Source organism: Jaculus jaculus, chromosome 15 (genome assembly GCF_020740685.1).
Source record: "Jaculus jaculus isolate mJacJac1 chromosome 15, mJacJac1.mat.Y.cur, whole genome shotgun sequence".
In the NCBI taxonomy this organism is placed as follows: domain Eukaryota; kingdom Metazoa; phylum Chordata; class Mammalia; order Rodentia; family Dipodidae; genus Jaculus; species Jaculus jaculus.
Window position 1 is genome coordinate 48,849,922 of NC_059116.1, and position 21,565 is coordinate 48,871,486.

The 21,565-nt window shown below is 42.2% G+C and overlaps 2 protein-coding genes across 3 annotated transcripts in view; one reads left to right on the forward strand and one right to left on the reverse strand.

The window, feature by feature from the left end:
* The window catches only part of Elp2 (elongator acetyltransferase complex subunit 2), a 77,476-nt gene extending 59,118 nt beyond the window's left edge, over positions 1-18,358 (reverse strand). Inside the window, exons 1-2 of one of the 2 annotated variants that reach the window (XM_004666780.2) lie at positions 18,199-18,358; positions 14,390-14,468 (exon numbers count right to left, since the gene is read on the reverse strand). In XM_004666780.2, coding sequence (XP_004666837.2) covers positions 14,390-14,468; positions 18,199-18,336 — 217 coding nt within the window. In that variant the 5' untranslated portion in view covers positions 18,337-18,358. The remainder of the gene's footprint in view (positions 1-14,389; positions 14,469-18,198) is intronic. The other variant, XM_045135255.1, reaches the window with a different exon arrangement.
* Positions 18,359-18,553: 195 nt separating this feature from the next.
* Slc39a6 (solute carrier family 39 member 6) overlaps positions 18,554-21,565 on the forward strand; it is a 42,444-nt gene continuing 39,432 nt past the window's right edge. The window contains exon 1 of the mRNA XM_004666779.3: positions 18,554-19,032. The gene's annotated coding sequence lies outside the window, so the exon portion shown is untranslated. The remainder of the gene's footprint in view (positions 19,033-21,565) is intronic.

The window sequence follows — 21,565 nt, forward strand, 5'->3', positions numbered from 1 at the left end:
AAAAAAATAATCATGGTTTATTGTCTACAATTATGGAAGTTGTCAATAAAAAAAATTTTAAAAACCAAAAAAGAGAGCTATGGTCAATACCCAAGAGTGGAATTCTCGGTCATATGGAGGAGAAAAAAAATATGTGTGTGTGTGTGTTTGAGGTAGGGTCTCACTCTAGCCCAGGCTAAGCTAAATCACTAGGTAGTCTCAGGGTGGCCTTGAATTCATGGTGATCCTCCTACCTCTGCCTCCCGGGTGCTGGGATTAAAAGAGTACACCACCATGTTCAGCTTGGTGGTTCTACACACACACACACACACACACATATAAAACTTTTTTTTTTTTTGAGGTAGGGTTTCAACTAGTTGAAGCTGACCTGGAATTCACTATGCAGTCTCAGGGTAGCCTCAAACTCAACAGTGATCCTCCTACCTCGGCATCCCAAGCGCTGGGATTAAAGTCATGCGCCACCACACCCAGCTCTATTTTTAACTTAAGGAACCTCAATATTGATTTCCACAGTGGCTATACAAGTTTACATTTCCACCAGCAGTGAATAAGGGTTTTGCCATCTTCAGCAACAACTGTCCTTTTTTTGGTTGAGGACAGTCATTCTTTTCTTCAATTTATTTAAAGATTTTATTTGAGGGACTTCCGGTTAAGATGGTGGCGTAGGTACCACGCCAAAGCAGCCTAGGGGGGGAAAAGACCAAAAAAACTCAGCAAAATACACACTTTTACTAAAAAGTGAGGTGTATAGGAAATTGAAGCGGCAGCGGAGTAGTAGAAGAATTCCAGAGCATCCAGAGCCTGCACAGGCGGGAAAAGCGGCTCCTCCGGCAGCTCAGCCAACCGCTGCGGCCACGGCGCACCAGAAAGCCGCCAGACTCAGCTCGAGCCACAGGAAAAGCCAGGTGCCGGAGCTTTCCCTCACACCGCGCTCTCCGCAACTCGGGAAACGTGAGGGGAGAGCGGCAGCGAGCAACGGAGGAGCAGACTGCGAGGTAGAAGAATGCTTGGAGCAGCGAGAGAACCAGAGCAGCTGCGGCTCCCTCCCCTCCCCCACCACCTGAGCCCAGCTCCCACGAACAGAGCAGCGTCCCGGGACCCGGCCACGCCAACTTGGGCTGATAGCAGGACCCAAGCAGGAACAGAGTTCGGCAGCAACATCAGCGGCTCCAGCACCGATAACAGCAGCCCCAGCAGCAGCAGACCCAGGAGTGGCAGCAGCGGCAGACTCAGCAGCAGCAGCAGTGGACACAGCAGCAGCAGCTTCAGCAGCAGTGGTGGCTCCAGCAGTGACAGCTACAGCAGCAGCAGAGGCAGCAGCAGCGGCTTGGTTTGCCCCACAGGAAAAGCAAGTGCCCAACTCCAGAAATCAGAACAGCAGCCCGACGACCCAGGCAGCAACTTGACTGAGACCAAAATCATCCAAGGTAACTGGGATTGCACCAGGGAAGGGTCTCACTTGGTCGCAAGCTGACTTGGATCCCTCAACAGACCAGAAATCTTAACCTCTTTATCGATAGAGGATCTGGTTGTTATAATAACTACTCTGGCATACATACTCGGGGCTGTATTTGATTGACTGTGTACAGTGTTTACTTACATTTTAGAATCTACCTGTATTTTATTCCACTCAGCCTGCTTGAATACTCCTATAGCAGGGAAACTCAACCCCTAAGAACATCTTTGTAGCTACTCTGAGAGTCTTAAGAGCCACACCTAACACCTTAAGCTCGTACACTGAAAAGATATAACATAATATCAATTGATACAGCTAAGAATACCCAGCTAGCTAGAAAATCCAAGCATTAACTTAATCCACGATGCAAAAATATATACATTATAACACAAGAAACACTAAAAAGCAAGACGATATAAATCCACCTAAAAGTATTAATGCATCAGAAATGTCCTCCACTGAGAAAGAGTTAGAGGAAATGCCTGAGAAAGAGTTCAAAAGAATGATTATAAATATGTTCAAAGAGGTCAAAGAACACATCAAAACAATCAAAGAGGAAATCAAAAGAATCAAAGAAGATGCAGGACACCAATTTAATGAAATAAAGAAGGCAATGCAAGACATAAATAAGGAAATAGAAATAATAAAGAAAAACCAGTCAGAATTACTAGCAACGAAGAACACAGTTAATGAAATAAAAAACTCTGTAGAAAATCTCACCAGTAGGATGGATGAGGGAGAGGACAGAGTATCTAAGCTAGAAGACCAGGTGGCAGACCTAATGCAGTCCAACAAAGAGAAAGACAAACTTATAGAAAAGTATGAGTGGGAATTTCAAGATATTCGGGACACTATGAAAAGATCCAATATAAGAATTCAGGGCATAGTAGAAGGAGAAGAACTCCATTCCAGAGGCATAGTAGGCATCTTCAACAAAATCATAGAAGAAAATTTCCTCCAAATTGGGAAAGAGGTGCCAATGCAGATACAGGAAGCCTTTAGAACCCCAACCAGACAAAACCCAGAAAGAACCTCTCCTCGCCACATTATAATCAAACTTCCAAACACACACACCAAAGAAAAAATATTGAAAGCAGTTAGACAGAAAAATCAAGTTACCTACAAAAGCAAGCCCATCAGGATTACAGCAGATTATTCAACACAAACTTTTAAAGCCAGAAGGGCTTAGAGTGATATATTGATATATTCCAAGTTCTGAAAGATAACAACTGTCAACCAAGGTTACTTTATCCTGCAAAGTTATCCATTCAAATAGATGGAGAAATAAAGACATTCCATGACAAAAGCAGGTTAAAGGAGTATTTGAAGACAAAACCAGCGCTACAGAAAATACTTGATAGAATCCTCCATGCTGAAGAAAAGGAAAAGCACACATATAAGGAACCTAGAAAAAACAAGCAATACTCAAATACTAGTTAACAGAAGAGAGCGCAGGTAGAACCAGAAACACACACACACACACAAAAATGGCAAACATAAATACACACCTTTCAATAATATCTCTTAATATCAACGGCCTCAATGCCCCAACGAAAAGACATAGATTTGCAGACTGGGTTAAAAAGCAGGATCCTACAATTTGTTGTCTCCAAGAAACTCACCTTTCTACAAAGGATAGGCATTATCTTATGGTGAAAGGTTGGAAAACTGTGTTTCAAGCAAATGGGCCTAGAAAACAAGCAGGGGTTGCTATCCTAATATCAGACAGGGTAGACTTTAGTCCGACGTTAGTCAAGAAAGATAAGGAAGGTCACTTTATATTGATTAAGGGCACACTCCAACAGGAGGACATTACAATCCTAAACATATATGCACCTAACATGGGGGCTCCCAAATTCGTCAAACAAACACTATTAGAACTAAGGTCACAGATAACACCAAACACAGTGGTGGTGGGTGACTTTAAAGATTTTATTTGAGTATATGTGTGTTTATGAACTGCCAAGATATCTTGCCACTGAATACAAATTCCAGAATCATATGCCCAGCTTTATGTGGGTGCTAGGGAATCAAATCCAGGCTGGCAAGCTTTGCAAACAAGCACCTTAAACTACTTAGCCATTTCCCAACCCCGAGAACAGCCATTTTGGAAGAATCTCAAAGGAGTTTAATTTGCATTTTCCTAAATGCCTAAGATGTTGAACACTTTTCAAACATTTATTGGTCCTTTGTATTTCATCTTTGTGTGTGCACTGCATACAGAGGTCAGGAGACTCTCGTGCTCCTCAGGCATCATCCACCTTTTTTTTGACAGAGGGTCTCTAACTGGCCTAGACTGACTGGCCAAGAAATCCCAGAGATTCACCACCCATCTCCATCTCCCCAGTACTAGGATTACAAGTGGCACTTTACCAACTGAGCTATCTACCTTGTCTTTTGTAGTTTTTCTTGTGAGAACTGTCTATTCATTATCTCATTTACTGATTAAAAATTTGGTTTTGAGGGCTGGAGAGATGTCTTAGCAGTGGCTGGAGGCCCTGGTGTATCAACTGTCTCTCTCATGTAAAAATTTTAAAATTTGATTTTTAGTGTTTAATCTTTGTGATTAAATATATTGATTGCTAATCTGCCTGATTCTGCAGGCTCTCACTCTGCTGTTTACTGTACAGATTTCCAATTTCATGTAATCCTATTTATTAATTTTGGGGATTGTTTTCTGTACAATTAAGAGTCCTTTTCAGAAAGTTCTTGCCTATGCCTAAATCTTAAAGTGTTTTGCCCATAGCAGTGTCAAAGCTTCAAGTCTCTTATTAAGTCTCTGATCCATTTTCAAGTGATTTTTGTGCTGGGTAAAAGAATCTAGTTCCACTCTTTAAGCAGAAATTGTTTTTCCAAGACCATTTATTAAATACATTGTCTTTTTCTCAATGTATTTTTAAGGATTCCTCACTTGGTGGCTTCTTGATTAAGACATCTGCCTGCAAAGCCCAAGGACACAGGTTCAATTCCCCAGTACCCATGTAAGCCAGATGTACAATGTGGCACAGGCATTCCGGAGTTCGTTTGCAGTGGCTGGAGGTCCTAGCACACCCATTCTCTTGTCCTATCTGCCTCTTCCTTTCTCTCCCTCTCTCTCTCAAATAAATAAAATATGTTAAAAAATTGTTTATCTATCCATTTATTTATCTATCTATTGATCTATTTATCCATTTGCTTGCATGTATGTGTATTTAGGCATACTAGAGTCTCTTGTCACTATAAATGAATACCAGGTGAATGTGTCAATTTGGCATTTGGCTTTTCTGTAGGTGCTCGGGAATTAAGAATGGGCCAGCAGGCTTTTCAGGTAAGTTCCTTTAACCGAGCCATCTCTCCAGGTCTACAATTTTAACACCTAGGTCAAAAATTATCTCTATCAAAAATTGTGGTTGGCTGGCACGCCCATTCTCTCTTTCTCTCTCTCAAATAAATAAAAATAAAATATTTAAAATATAAAAAAAATGTGGCTGGGCAAAGTGTCACATACCTTTAGTACCAGCCCTTGGGATGTCAAGGGAGGAGGATCACTGTGAGTTCAAGGACAGCCTAAAACTATACATTGTGAATTCCAGGTCAGCCTGGAATGTAGTGAGACCCTACCTAAAAAAAAAAAAAAAAAAAAGACTATCTATGTAGGTTTATTTCCAGGTCCTTTCTTCTAGTTCATTGGTCTTCAGGCCTGCTTCTGGGCCAGTACTGTGCTGTTTTTACTACCATAGCTCTATACTGTGAACTGAGATCAAAATTTTTGAAAGCAGCATAAAACATAAAGCTCCTACACATCCCTCAACATGGATTATACATTTGGTCCTAGTTTAATGTTTTAAATGTACCATACTTTTGTTTGGGGGGGGGGGTCTTGAAAAGCATCAAAAATAAGTTGATCAACAGATGTATTGATAAAGAAAATACATGGGACTTCCGGTTAAGATGGCAGCGTAGGTACCACGCCAAAGCAGCCTGGGGGGACAAAAGACCAAAAAAAAAAAAACTCAGCAAAATACATACTTTTACTAAAAAGTGAGGTGTATAGGAAATTGAAGCAGCAGCAGAGAAGTAGAAGAGATCCAGAGCATCCAGAGCCCACACAGGCCAGCAAAAGCAGCTCCAGCAGCTCCATCACCACGGCGAGGCGAGGCTCCAGCCTCAGGAAAAGCCAGGTGCGGGAGCTTCCCCTCACACCGGTGCTCTCCCCAACTCAGGAAACATGAAGGGAGAGCGGCAGTGAGCAACGGAGGAGCAGACCACGAGGTAGAAGAACATGTGGAACAGGGAAAGAACCAGAGCACCTGCAGCTCCCTCCCCACCCCCACTGCCTGAGCCCAGCTCCAGCAAACAGAGCAGTGGTTCCAGAACCCAGCCACACCAACTTGAGCCGACAGCGCGACCCAAGCAGGAGCAGACTCCGGCAGCAACATCTGCGGCTCCAGCACCCTTAACAGCGGCAGATCCAGTAGCAGCAGCAGCAACAGACCCAGCAGCAGCAGCTTCAGTGGCAGCAGCAGCAGTGGACCCAGCAGCAGCAGCTTCAGTGGCAACAGCGGCAATGGACCCAGTAGCAGCAGCTACAGCAGCAGCAGTGGCTCCAAAAGTGGCAGCTATAGCAGTAGCAGCAGCAGCTTCAGCTGCTGACAGACCCAGCAGACGCAGCTTCAGCAGCAGCAGTTCCAGCAGCGGGGGTACTGATCTGCAGGGCCACAGTTGCCAGGCTCGGTTAGCCCCGCAGGAAAAGCCAGTGCCCAGCTCCAGAAATCAGAACAGCAGCCCGATGACCAGGCAGCAACTTGACTGAGACCAAAATCATCCAAGGTAACTGGGATTGGATCAGGGAAGGGTCTCACTTGGTCACAAGTTGACTTAGATCACTCAACAGTCCAGAAGTCTTAACCTATATGTTGACAGAGGATCTGGTTGTTATAATAACTACTCTGGCACACATACTTGGGGATGTTTTTGATTGAATGGGTACAGTGTTTAGTTAACTTTTAGAATCTACCTGTATTTTATTCCACTCAACCTACTTGAATACTCCCATAGCAGAGAAACTCAAGCCCTAGGAGCACCTTTGTAGATACTCTGAGAGTCTTAAGAGCCACACCTAACACCTTAAGCTCGTACACTGAAAATATATAACATCAAATCAATTGATACAGCTAAGAATACCCAGCTAGCTAGAAAATCCAAGCATTAACTTAATCCACGATGCAAAAATATATACATTATAACACAAGAAACACTAAAAAGGAAGATGATATAAATCCACCTAAAAGTATTAATGCATCAGAAATGACCTCCAGTGAGAAAGAGTTAGAGGAAATGCCTGAGAAAGATTTCAAAAGAATGATTGTAAATATGTTCAAAGAAGTCAGAGAACAAATCAAAGGAGTCAAAGAGGAACTTAAAAAGGAAATCAAAGGAATCAAAGAAGACACAGGACACCAATTTAATGAAATAAAGAGGGCAATAAAAGACATAAATAAGGAAATAGAAATAATAAAGAAAAACTAGTCACAATTACTAGCAATGAAGAACCCAGTTAATAAAAGAAAAAACTCAAAAAAATAAAATAAAATAAAAAACTCTGTAGAAAATCTCATCAGTAGAATGGATGAAGGAGAGGACAGAATATCTAGGCTAGAGCCGGGCGTGGTGGCGCACGCCTTTAATCCCAGCACTCGGGAGGCAGAGGTAGGAGGATTGCCATGAGTTCAAGGTCACCCTGAGATGACAGAATTAATTCCAGGTCAGCCTGGACCAGAGTGAGACCCTACCTCGAAAAACAAAACAAAAACAAAAACAGAATATCTAGGCTAGAAGACCAAGTGGCAGATCTAATACAGTCCAACAAAGAGAAAAACAAACTTATAGAAAAGTATGAGTGGGAATTTCAAGATATTCAGGACACTATGAAAAGATCAAATAGAAGAATTCAGGGCATAGTAGAAGGAGAAGAATTCCATTCCAAAGATATAGTAGGTGTCTTCAAAAAAGTCATAGAAGAAAATTTCCTCCAAATTGGGAAAGAGGTGCCAATGCAGATACAGAAAGCCTTTAGAAGCCCAACCAGACAAAACCCGGAAAGAACCTCGCCTCACCATATTATAATCAGACGTCCAAACACACACACCAAAGAAAAAATATTGAAAGCAGTTAGAGAGAAAAATCAAGTTACCTACAAAAGCAAGCCCATCAGGATTACAGCAGATTATTCAACACAAACTTTTAAAGCCAGAAGGGCTTAGAGTGATATATTGATATATTCCAAGTTCTGAAAGATAACAACTGTCAACCAAGGTTACTTTATCCTGAAAAGCTATCCATTCAAATAGATGGAGAAATAAAGACATTCCATGACAAAAGCAGGTTAAAGGAGTATTTGAAGACAAAACCAGCTCAACAGAAAATACTTGATAGAATCCTCCATGCTGAAGAAAAGGAAAAGCACACAAATAAGGAACCTAGAAAAAACAAGCAATACTCAAATACTAGTTAACAGAAGAGAGCACAGGTAGAACCAGAACCATAAAAAAAAAAAAAGGCAAACATAAATACACATCTTTCAATAATATTTCTTAATATCAACGGCCTCAATGGTTTACAGACGGGGTTAAAAAGCAGGATCCTACAATTTGTTGTCTCCAAGAAACTCACCTTTCTACAAAGGATAGACATTATCTTAGGGTGAAAGGTTGGAAGACGGTGTTTCAAGCAAATGGGCCTAGAAAACAAGCAGGGATTGCTATCCTAATATCTGACAAGGTACACTTTAGTCCAACGTTAGTCAAGAAAGATAAGGAAGGTCACTTTATATTGATTAAGGGCACACTCCAACAGGAAGACATTACAATCTGAAACATGTATGCACCTAACATGGGGGCTCCCAAATTAGTCAAACAAACACTATTAGAACTAAGGTCACAAATAAGACCAAACACAGTGGTGGTAGGTGACTTTAACTCCCCACTCTCTTCAATTGACAGGTCATACCAGGAAAAATAAACAGAGAGGCATCTGGACTAAATGAGGTCATAGAAGGAATGGACCTAACAGATAGATACAGGACATTTCATCCAAAGGCTGCAGAATATACATTCTTTTCAGCAGCACAAGGAACATTCTCTAAAATAGACCATATATTAGGACACAAAGCAAATCTTAACAAATTCAGGAAAACTGAAATAATTCCTTGCATTCTATCTGACCACAATGGAATTAAACTACATATCAGTAGCAAGAGAGGCTATAGAGCATACACAAAATCATGGAAACTAAACAATACACTACTAAATAATGAATGGGTCAATGAAGAAATCAAGAAGGAAATCGAAAAATTTATAGTCAAACGATAATGAGAACACAACATATCAAAATCTCTGAAACACAATGAAGGCAGTTCTAAGAGGTAAATTTATAGCCTTAAGTGACCATAGTAAAAATTAAAAAGGTCGCAAGTAAACGACTTAATGCTTCACCTTAAAGCCTTGGGAAAAGAAGAAAAAGGCAAACCAAAAATCAGTAGGTGGGAAGAAATAATAAAGATTAGGGCAGAAATTAATGAAATAGAAACAAAAAAAAAAAAAAAAAAAAAAACAATCCTAGAGACTGCTATGCCAAAGAAAGTGAGATGTTGAAAGAATACACAGTGTATTATTGGCTGCCAAGGAAATGGTCATCAAGCTATAAAGATGATGATCTATTTTTTAATAAATGCTTTGATTTTAAAACTGCTTTGGACTTATATTAGCAATCAATTTTTGGACAGGTAAAACATTTTGTAAGCTTGAAAACTATGTTAAAGTGGAAAGCAGATTGGGTACCATAACTGATAAAGTGCTCTGGGAAGAGATGGAAAAAACAAAAACAAAAAAAACAATCCAAAGAATTAATGAAACAAAGAGTTGTTTCTTTGAAAGGATAAACAGGATTGATAAACCCTTAGCAAATCTGACCAAAAGAAAAGAGAGAAGAGACACAAATTAATAAAATCAGAGATGAACAAGGTAACATCACAACAGATTCCAGAGAAATTCAAAAAATCATAGCGACATACTATAAAAGCATATACTCCACAAAGTATGAAAATCTGAAAGAAATGGATGATTTCCTTAATCTATATGACCTACCTAAATTAAATCAAAATGAGATTAATCACTTAAATAGACCTATAACAAATATGGAGATCCAAACAGTTATCAATAATCTCCCAACAAAAAAAAGCCCAGGCCCAGATGGATTCACTGCTGAATTTTACCGGACCTTTAAGGAAGAGCTAACACCATTGCTTCTTAAGCTTTTCCAGGAAATAGGAAAAGAAGGAATTCTACAAAACTCCTTCTATGAGGCCAGCATCACCCTGATACCAAAACCAGGCAAAGATAGAACAAAAAAAGAAAATTACAGACCAATCTCCCTCATGAACATACATATAAAAATTCTCAACAAAATATTGGCAAACAGAATACAAGAGTATTATCAAAAAGATCATTCACCTTGACCAAGAAGGCTTTATCCCAGAGATGCAGGGATGGTTCAATATACGCAAATCTATAAATGAAATACATTATATAAATGGGTTGAAGTACAAAACTCACATGATCATCTCATTAGACGCAGAGAGAGCATTTGACAAAATCTAACATCCCTTCATGATAAAAGTCCTACAGAGACTGGGAATAGAAGGAACATATCTCAATATAATAAAGGCTATTTATGACAAGCCTACAGCCAACATATTACTAAATGGGGAAAAACTGAAAGCTTTTCCACTAAAATCAGGAACAAGACAAAGGTGTCCACTCTCCCCACTTTTATTTAATATAGTTTTGGAAGTCTTAGCCACAGCAATAAGGCAAGAGACACACATAAAAGGGATACAAATTGGAAAGGAAGAGATCAAGTTATCGTTATTTGCAGATGACATGATTCTATAAAGGACCCTAAAGACTCTACTAGCAAATTGTTAGAGCTGATCAAAACCTACAGCCCTGTAGCAGGATACAAAATAAATACACAGAAGTCAGTAGCCTTCATATATGCTAACAACAAATACATAGAGGATGAAATCAGAGAATCACTCCCATTCACAATTGCATCCAAAAAAAAATAAAGTACCTTGGAATAAACCTAACCAAGGAGGTAAAGAATCTCTACAATGAGAACTTTAAAACACTCATGCGAGAAATTGCAGAAGATACTAGAAAGTGGAGAAACATCCCTTGTTCCTGGATTGGATGAATCAATATTGTGAAAATGGCAATCTTACCTAAAGCAATCTATACATTTAATGCAATCCCTATCAAAATTCCAAAGGCATTCTTCATGGAAATAGAAAAAACAATCCAAAAATTCAGTTGGAATCACAAAAAACCTCGAATATCTAAAATAACACTGAGCAACAAAAGTAAGCCTGGTGGTATCACCATACCTGATTTTAACCTGTACTACAGAGCCATACTAACAAAAACAGCATGGTACTGGCACAAAAAAAGACATGTAGATCAGTGGAACAGAATAGAGGAACCAGATTACATCCAGGTAACTATAGCCACCTATATTCGATAAAAGTGCCAAAAATACTCATTGGAGAAAAGACAGCCTCTTCAGCAAATGGTGTTGGGAAAACTGGACATATATCTGTAGAAAGATGAAAATAGATTCTTCTCTCTCTCCATGCACAAGAATTAAGTCCAAATGGATTAAAGACCTTAACATCAGACCTGATACTCCGAAACTGCTAGAGGAAAAAGTAGGAGAAACCCTTCAACATACTGGTCTTGGCAAAGACTTTCTGAATACAACCCAATTGCTCAGGCAATAAAACCACAGATTAATCACTGGGACCTTATGAAATTACAAAGATTTTACACTGCAAAGGACATAGTGAAAAAAGCAAAGAGGCAACCTACAGAATGGGAAAAAATCTTTGCCAGCTATATATCTGATAGAGGATTAATATCTAGGATATACAAAGAACTCAAAAAGTTAAATAATAAGGAATCAAACAAGCCAATCAAAAAATGGGCTATGGAGCTAAATAGAGCATTCTCAAAGGAAGAAGTACGAATGGCATATAAGCATCTAAAAAAATGTTCTATGTCACTAGTCATCAGGGAAATGCAGATTAAAACTACATTGAGATTCCATCTCACTCTTGTCAGATTGGCCACCATCATGAAAACAAATGATCATAAATGTTGGTGGGGATGTGAAAAAAGAGGAACCCTTCTGCACTGCTGGTGGCAATGCAATCTGGTCCAGCCATTGTGGAAATCAGTGTGGAGGTTCCTAAAACAGCTAAAGATTGATCTACCATATGATCCAGCTATAGCACTCCTAGGCATATATCCGAAGGGCTCATCTCGTTTCCTTAGAAGTACGTGCTCAACCATGTTTATTGTTGCTCAATTTATAATAGCTGGGAAATGGAACCAGCCTAGATGTCCCTCAACTGATGAGTGGATAATGAAGATGTGGTACATTTATACAATGGAGTTCTACTCAGGGGTAAAAAAAATGAAGTTATGAAATTTGCAGAAAAATGGATGGATCTGGAAAAGATTATACCAAGTGAGGTAACCCAGGCCCTGAAAGCCAAGCACCACATGTTTTCTCTCATATGTGGATCCTAGCTACAGATGACTGGGCTTCTGTGTGAGAAGGAAAATACTTAGTAGGAGAGGCCAGTAAGTTAAAAAGGAGACATAAAGGGAAGAGAAAGGAAGGGAGGAGGGTACTTAATAGGTTGATATTGTATATATGTAAGTACAATGATTGTGATGGGGAGGTAATATGATGGAGAATGGAATTTCAAAGGGGAAAGTGTGGGGCGTAGATAATTAACATGGGATATTTTTTTATAATCATGGAAAATGCTAATAAAAATTTTTAAAAAAGAAAATACATGGTATACATGCACAAAGGAATATTATCTAGTCATGAAAACAAATGGAATCTTGCCACTTGCAATAAAATGGACATAACTGGAAGACATCATGTTAAGTGAAATAAGCCAAATACATTTAAAAACAAAAGGGTCATGTTTTCACTCATACCTAAAAACTTAATAAAAAATTCTCAAAATGCTAAAAGAAACCTGGAAAGGGGCCAAAGAGGGAAAGAGCTGCAACAAAAGGGTAGATGTACGTAATCAACACATGACATCTGCATATATTGAAATGTCAGTGAAGCCCATCAATTTCTATAATCAATACCTTCTAATTATAATAATTAAAACAAATACTATCACCATTGATCCTCAAAGACTTTTCTATATATCTACTGAGAGCTGGAACACTTTCCTCCATGGTCACAATAAAATTGTCACACTAAAATTTCAACACTTAGGGCTAGATAGATGGCTTAGCAGTTAAGGCACTTGCCTATGAAATCTAAGAACTCACGTTCACCTCTCCAGGTCCCATGTAAGCCACATGAACAAAGTGACGTAAGCATACAAGGCCACATGCATCTGGAGCTCAACTGCAGTGGCTGGAGGCCCTGAGGCACCAATTTTCTCTCGTGCATTAAAAAAAAAAAAAAAGGCTGGGCATGGTGGCATACACCTTTAATCTCAGCACTTAGGAGGCAGAGGTAGATCACCATGAGTTCGCAGCCACCCTGAGACTACACAGTGAATTCCAGGTCAGGCTGGGCTACAGTGAGACCTTACCTAAAAAAAAAAACAACAAAGGCCAATCTGTTTGGTTAGCCTCAAAAGAAAAAAAATTTCAACACTGACACATCGTTATTATATCACATATAGTCCATATAAAAACTTCTTGAGGGAGCTAGAGAGATAGCTCAGTGATTAAGGCACTTACCTGCAAAGCTTAGGAACCAGAGTGTGATTCTCCAGTACCCACATAATACCAGATGTACAAGGTCGTGCATGTGTCTGGATTTCATTTGAAGTGGCTAGAGGCCCTGGTGTACACCTCTCTCTCCATCTCCCTTTTTCTCTCTCTCAAATAAATAAAATTTCAGGTGTGGTGGCGCATACCTTTAATCCCAGCACTTGGGAGTCATAGGTAGGAGAATCACTGTGAGTTCAAGACCATCCTGAGAATATTAAGTGAATTCCAGATCAGCCTGGGCTAGAGTGAGAACTTACTTTGAAAAACCAATAAATAAATAAAACAAAACAAAAAAAACCCCTAAAGTTTAAATTAAAAGAAAATAACTTCCCGAGGGCTGGATATGGCTCAGTGGTTAAAGGTGTTTGCTTGCAAAGTCTGACAGCACAGGTTCAATTACCCAGCTTCCTACACAAAGCCAGATGGACATCCGTTTTCAGCGGCAAGAGACCCTGGCATACCTACACACAAATGCACGCACACAATGAAATTAAGGAAAAAGAAGGAACAGCTTGTTTATAGCAGAAACAGGGTGAGTCATCTGATCACCCATGTCCACCTCACAGGTTCTCAAAAGCTCTAGATAAAAGGGAACTGCCACAGTCACGGGTGCCTGTACACATCCTACACCACTGTGTTATCCATGCTTTAACTACTAGAAAGTAAAGACCCAGGTCATCAGAAATTTCACTGGCCATACTAACTACCTAAGGTCACTGCCTAATATCAAATAAGACAATGCTACATTAAAGAGAAATGATGAGTCGGGTGTGGTGGTGCATGCCTTTAATCCCAGCACTCGGGAGGCAGAAGTAGGAGGATCACCGTGAGTTCAAGGCCACCCTGAGACTACAGAGTGAATTCCAAGACAGCCTGAGCTAGAGTGAGACCCTACCTCAAAAAAAAAAAAAAAAAAAAAAAAAAGAGAAATGATGAAGGGCTGGAGAGATGTTTCAGCAGTTAAGGTGATTGCCTACAAAGCCTATATATATGTATAGAAGCACTAAAAGAAAAATGACTAACCATACTTTATCAGAAAACATTTGAGGTTGTCTTTAGCACTCAGGATTGTCATACTTACAGCCATCCTGTTTACAAATCCACTGTAGGCAATTGACTCGAGCAGTGTGACCATTCAGATTGGTAATAACCACCCTTTTCTTTAGAAAAGAAAATATCAATTAGTAAATGAGAATGAATGAATGAGTAAAAAGTAGGTAAATGCTTTGGATGCAATAAAAAGTTCAGAGCTGTATCAACAGTTACCTTCTCCAAGTCATAAACTTGTAACTGTGGCTTAAGAAATCCATTCACTAGCTCTTTCCTGCCTATAGACACTCCACATTTCCAGCACCCTGTTAATAATTAAAGATCTTACATCTTCATCTACAGGGTGTTACCATGGCCCTTCTTAACAAGACAGCCTGTCCTGGCCCTCCAGGCTACATGAGAGCCTCCTCCTTATGGGACACAGGTTTTAAGAGTTCCATGATGCATTAATTTGATAAATTTTTGTTTGTTTTGAGGTAGGGTCTCACTCATGCTCAGGATGATCTGGAACTCTCTCTGTAGTCCCAGGATAGCCTTGAACTTGGTGATCCTCCTACACCTGCCTCCCAAGTGGTAGGATTAAAGGGCGTGGGCCACCATACCCAGCAATTTGAGGATTTTATTTAAAAAATAAATAATTCAACAGAGGACTCTAATTCATGTATACAAATTCATGGCTCACTTTCCATGCCATGGCTGGTCAGGCAGTAGGTTTTTCAGTCCCAGTGGTGAAGGTCATGAAGCTCTAACTACTAAAGTCTTACCAATCAGAACCCTGCAAGGCCTACCACCACCCTCCACAGACCTCTGTCTGCTGCGTTTACCAAGCCTCCCCACATGAGCATCCTTACTTCACCCACAGCTAGGCGATTTTAATCATGTGACTTCTTTTAGCCTTTTCTCTATGGGATGTCAACAGCACTGTCTTCATGTCTGTTTATAAGCCAACCAGAACTCCCATGGGCTGGGAAAAAGAAACACATAGAGGCAAATGTGCATAAGCTAATAAATTTCATACATGGGCTCTCTGAAGTTGGCAAACAATTTAATGCACTGCCTTGTCCTTTCACTAGACTGGGAACTCCTCAATGGGAAGGTGTAACTACACATTATCTTTGCATAATTACAACGCAGCTACCACTGTCCCATGCTATGATGAATCAACATCATTCTCAAAACTATGTTAGCATTTCACATACTTTTATTCCTATATTTAATTAAATGCCCCAACCAGCAAATATTTGACAAAACCAAGTATTTCTTAGGCTCAATCTACTGCATTTTTTATATTTAAAATCCCCTAACATGGCTATCATGTTGCTAGACATGGTGGCTCAAGCCTGTAATCCCAGCACTTTGGAGGCCAAGGCAGGAGGATAATGAATGCCACAGAGCAGCCTGGACTACAAAGTGAATTCAAGAGCAGCCTCAGCTACAAAGTGAGACCTGTTCCCTCCAAAAGACAGAAACATGGGAACAAATCCATCAATCTGCTGCACAACCATGGACTTCTATAGACTGGGTGACTAGCAATCACTGTACAGTTTATCCTTGGGTTGATGTTCTTCCTCTTGCTATTCAAGAATACATGACAACTGGGGGCCAGGGATTGGCTTAGCCATTGTGGTGTTTGTCTGCAAAGCCAAAGGACCCAGCTTCAATTCCCCAGGACCCACATAAGCCAGACGCACAAGGTGGCACATGTGTTTGGAGTTCGTTTGCAGGAGCTGGACGCCCTAGTGTGCCCATTCTATCTCTGTGTCTCTCTCACCCTCCCTCTGCTTCTCTCTCTCAAATAAACAAAATAAAAATAAAATATTTTTAAAAGAATATATGACACTTAACAAGAAATAAACACTAGGAGAAGCAAGATCAAGATAAGGAAAAGTCCAGCTAACCAGATTACTCAGTGAGTAAAGTGCTTGTCAAGAAAACATGAAGACCTGAGTTGGGATAAACATTGGGTGCCCCTGAAATCCCATCACTGGCTAGACAGAACCAAAAGATTTTCCCCCACTTGCTTGCTAGCTGAAACAATGAGCTCAGTGACAGAACCTGTCTCAAAAATAAGATGAACTGGGCTGGAGAGATGACTTAACAGTTAAGGTGCTTGCTTGCGAAACCTAAGGACCCAGGCACCTATGTAACCCAAATGCACAAGGTGGCACCTGTCTGGAGTTCACTTGCAGTGGCTATAGGCCCTGGTGCACCAGTTCTATTTCTCTCTCTCTCAAATAAATACGTGAAACATTTAAAAAATAGTATTGTGGGGCTGGAGGGATGACTTAGCAGTTAAGACATTTGTGTGCCAAAGGTCCCAGTTTCTATTCCCCAGGAGCCATGTAAGCCAGATGCACAAGGGGGCGCACACATCTGGAGTTTGTTTGCAGTGGCTAGAGCGCTGGCACGCCCATTCTCTCTCTCTCTCCCTCTTTCTCTCTGTCAAATAAATAAATAAATAAAAATTATTTTTAAAAATAATAAAAATTGCAAACTGCCTGGAGATGGCCCAGTGGCTAAAAGCACTTGCGTGCAAAGCCTGATGGCCCAAGTTCAATTCTCCAGTACACATGTAAAGCCAAATGCACAAAGTGGTACATATGTTTGGAACTGGCACACTTATTACTCCCTCTTTCTCTCTCTGTCTCAAATAAATATACTTTTTTTTTTTAAAGATAGGGTCTCACTGTATCCCAGGCTGACATCAAATTCACTATGTGGCCTTAGGAAGGCCTCAAACTCATGGCAATCCTACTATCTCTGCCTCCCAAATGCTGGGATTAAAGGCGAGGGCCACCTCACCCAGTTATAAATATACTTAAAAAAATGATAAGGTGGGGCTGAAGAGTTGGCTTAGTGGTGAAGACACTTGCCTACAAAGCCAAAGGACCCAGGTTCGTCTTCTCAGGACCTACATAAGTCAGATGCACAAGTGGTGCATGCATCTGGAGTTAGTTTGCTGCAGCTAGAGGCCCTGGCATGCCCATATTTGCAAAACTAAAGGAGAAAAAGTAAGGTGAACAATTGAATCAAACATACAACATTGAACTCTGGCTCCACATGCATGTGCACATACATGTACATCACATACTTTCAAAAAATAAACGAAAAGTAAGTTCAAGTTTTTCATGTAGAATTTTGAATATGCAAAGGAACCTAAAGGGGCCTATTCAGAAAGTGGAATATGAAATTTTAACTAAGTGGGCACTACAAGAAAGACTGTGGCCATCTGCACTGCATTCCAACTTTTCCACTGAAGCACCCACTGAGATATAACACTAACCATCATAAATTAATCAGGGGAAAGCATGCAAAAATCACTCACGAAGTTCGGTAGGAACTTCTCAAAAGGGAAATAGCCAAATAATCAACTGGCTGAAATTCAAAGATGGTTAATTCGTGATTATAACCATTGCTCAAGATTTCCATACCCTATGACTCCCCCATCCCACGGCTCGTTCTTTAAATAGGAATGCCCTGTCTCTAAAACATCCATAATACTTCTTTACAAGTTCATTAACACTAAGGGAAAGTCAGAATTGAGATGAAACTTGTGGGATGGTTTTAACTCATACCTAAATTTCATTTTTAAAAAAGACTGATTCTTTAAGAGAAGTACAGTTGGGGAGGACAGGTTCAGAGGTTTAGGTGCAGGGCTCACGGCCCACGGTCAGCACACCGGCCGCAGTGACCCTGGTTGACGCGAGTCCAGTGAACCCACGGGAGACTCTGCACCTAGATCCCTCAACCGCGCGGCCTCCAAGGCGGGCCCGCCCCGAGCGCGCCCAACAGGTCGGGCGGGGAAAGACAGAAGACCGGACGAGCACCGATCCTACATACCTGAGGGTCATAGAGAACCACGGAGCACGACGTGCCAAAGGCCAGGAGTCCTCCCGGACCGCGGCTCCAGCTTATGGCTCCCCGAACCCGGTTCGGGCAGCAAAATACGTGAGAAACCTCTAGCACCGACGCCACCATGATGCCTGCTAGTCAGCGGGAACCCAGGCGCTCACTTCCGGCCAGCAACGGAACCACTCCCGCCGCGGCCTCTTTGGTGTCAGCCGGTCCGCATTTCCAAGGGGCCCGGAGGCGGGGCGACAGCTACTCCGCGCCTCAGGCCCCGCCCCTGGAGCCCCGCCCCTCCCCGCCCCGCCCCGCTGTCTGGAGTACTTGCAGCGCGGAGCCGCGGGGCAGGAGTGAGCGCTGCTGGGCAGGCCCGGGCTTCCCACCAGCTTGGCGGACCCTGCTAGCCCCGAGCTCCGGGCGGACGAGCCTCGGGTCCCAGAGCAGCGCCGGGCCCCAGAGGACTGCTCCCATCCTCTCGGGCCGAGCACGCGGCGTCTGCGAACACTAGGAAAAGCGGATCTGTCTCCGCCGACCCCGTTCTGGGGCCGCACTGCGCGTGCGCCGCAGTGCTGGCCGCGGGAGGCGGCGGTCCCGACTTCGCGAAGCGCGCGGCGGCTCATTACGGATTGTCCTGCTCCGGGGAGGCGCGGCTTCTCGGTGTCTCTCCCGCGGTCGCCCGGGGCCGAGGGGCGGCTGGGCCCATGGGACCGCCGCTTCTCCACGTCCAGTAAAGTCTCGAGGGGGGTGGGTGGGAGACGCGCCCGGGCCCGTTCTTAGCCCTCGAGACCGTCCGCGGGGAACCGAACCTGCGCACGGGGCCGCGGAGAGGTGAGTCCCCCCCCCCCACGTCCGCGAGTGGAACGGCTGGAAGGAAGCCCCGAGGGGCGGTGGTCGGCAGAGAAGGCGCCCTGGAGTTGTGCAGGCAGGAAGATATAGACGAGGGATGTCGTGGGAACCCTCTGCCAAGGGCGCCCACTATCCCTGAAAGCTGGTCTTTCCAGCTTGGGATCCCCAGATGGGCTTGGGGAACCAAATGGAGGACTTTATGATATGATCTGAACTTTTCGTCCCATATTCAAAGAAGGTTCGGGTGTGTTTCAGTGTAGAAGGCCCTTAAAGACAAAGCTTTGTACGCTCTTCTCTGTTTGCTCCGCCGCCCCTTTCTTTAAGGCCTCTCGGGCTTTGCTTGCCTGGGAGACCCGCGGACAGCGCTCAGCATCCTCTTCTGGATGTAGGCCCTGCTACCTGCGGCTGCCTGTCCCCACCCACCCCATGACTCACCTTTCTCCTGGGATTGATTTCTTAATGCTTCTCTTTGGCCTGTTACGTGAGTTCTGGAAACTTGAGGCCCTGAAGATTGTTTCCTGGATTCCATCCTATATTAGTTTTATATGCCTCCATTTACCACTGCTCCCAGTATGATAATCAGCACTTGGGCAACACAGGAGTTTAATGAGCACCTCCACTGAACATTCGTTGGTGTAGATAGCTATTATTGGCTTTTCAGATGAAGTCATGAATGTGAAAGCCTGTCCAAAGGAACAGCTTTGAAAAAGTGGTATGGTTTTGCCCCCTTATACCATCCAGTGGACGGCCTCTCTGTATCTTTTGCTGGAGATGTGGGTTCAGCTATCATTCATCAGACACTTACCATTGGTACTGCACATCTCTCTGAAGTCTAGTTTGGTTTTGAGTTTGTAGGTTTTGTTTTGTGTTTTGTTTTTCTTTTGGGGCTTTCTTTAGCTGAGGCTGACCTGGAATTCGCTATGTAGTTTCAGGGTGGCCTCAAACTTATGGTGCAGTCCTCCTGAGTGCTGGAATTAAAGACTTGTGCCACCACACACAGCTGAATTCAGTTTTTAAGCCCCACCTTGTTCACTCAGTCCTCTTGGTTCACCTATCATTGTGTGAGTGTTAAAGAAAACTATCATGGACTGGAGAGATGGCTTAGCAGTTAAGCGCTTGCCTGTGAAGCCTAAGGACCCCGGTTCAAGGCTCAATTCCCCAGGTCCCACGTTAGCCAGATGCACAAGGGGGCGCACGCGTCTGGAGTTCGTTTGCAGTGGCTTAGCCCTGGCGCGCCCATTCTCTGTCTATCTGCCTCTTTCTCTCTTTCTCTGTCACTCTCAAAAAAATAAAATAAAATAAAACTATCATGGGATGGAGAAATGGCGCAGCGATTAAGACACTTGCAGGTAAAGCCTAATGACCAGGGGTTTGATTCCCCTGTACCCATGTAAAGCCAGATGCACAAAAAGTGGCTTCTGTCTGAAGAGGTGGTGGAAAGAATGTAAGAGCCAAAGGAAGGGTAGGACTACTTAAAATACACTCTTCCAGACACAAAATGGCCTCTCAGTGCCTGGTACTATCTACACAAGACCCTTATAATAGGAGGAAAAGGTGATGCCATTAAAATAAAAGAGACTAATTGAGGAGGAAAGTAATATGATGGAGAGTAGATTTGGGAAGGGGAAAGTGGGGGAGGGAAGGGAATTATCATGGCTTATTGTCTATAATTATGGAAGCTGTCAATTAAAAAAGTTTGTTTGCAGTGACTGGAGGCCATGGCTGCACCTGTTCTCATATTCTCTTATCTCTATATCTCTCTGCTTATAAATAAATAAATAAAATACTTTAAAAAGAAAAGTTTATCATAAAGTTTTCCCTGATTGGCAGCAACATAATACAGCTGGGTGTGGTGGTATATGCCTTTAATCCCAGGACTCTGGAGGTTCACATTATGAGTTCCAGGCCACCCTGAGACTACATAATGAATTACAGGTCAGCTTGGGCTAGAGGGAGAACAATACAGTGAGCTTTCTTGACGTTTCATTTACTTTGCTTAGAGAACTATTGCTACTCAGTCATTCAAAAAAATCAGGAAATTTGTATGTACTGACATGAAAACATGTTCTTGAGTGGGAGTGGGGAGATCTCAGTTTCGTATTTCATTTTTTTTTACTATGGATAGAAAACATGATTCGCACTGACAAAAACTAGTAAAATTGAATACTTGGAATAGGGCAGGGGATAGGAGCCTTTAATGGATTTGTGTCAAATTGCATTGTGAATTCTGAGATTATTAAAGTAAAGGATTCTTTTATGAAGGGCTGACCATGGTGGTGGTTAACCTTGTTCTGTGTTTTAGTCAGTGTTCTCAATACAGTAAGAAGTTTCCAGTGTGTCTGTGGGCACATAGATCTCTCCTGTCTTTGAATTACTGTTGCTTTTACAGTGCTAATATTGTCTTGTAACAGTTGGCTGTTAAAATTTGCTTCAGATGTTTTAGCAATGCAAGGGGAGGCCCTAGAACCCCAGTGCTGCACACTGGTCACACCAAATGATGCTAAGTGAATCCTGA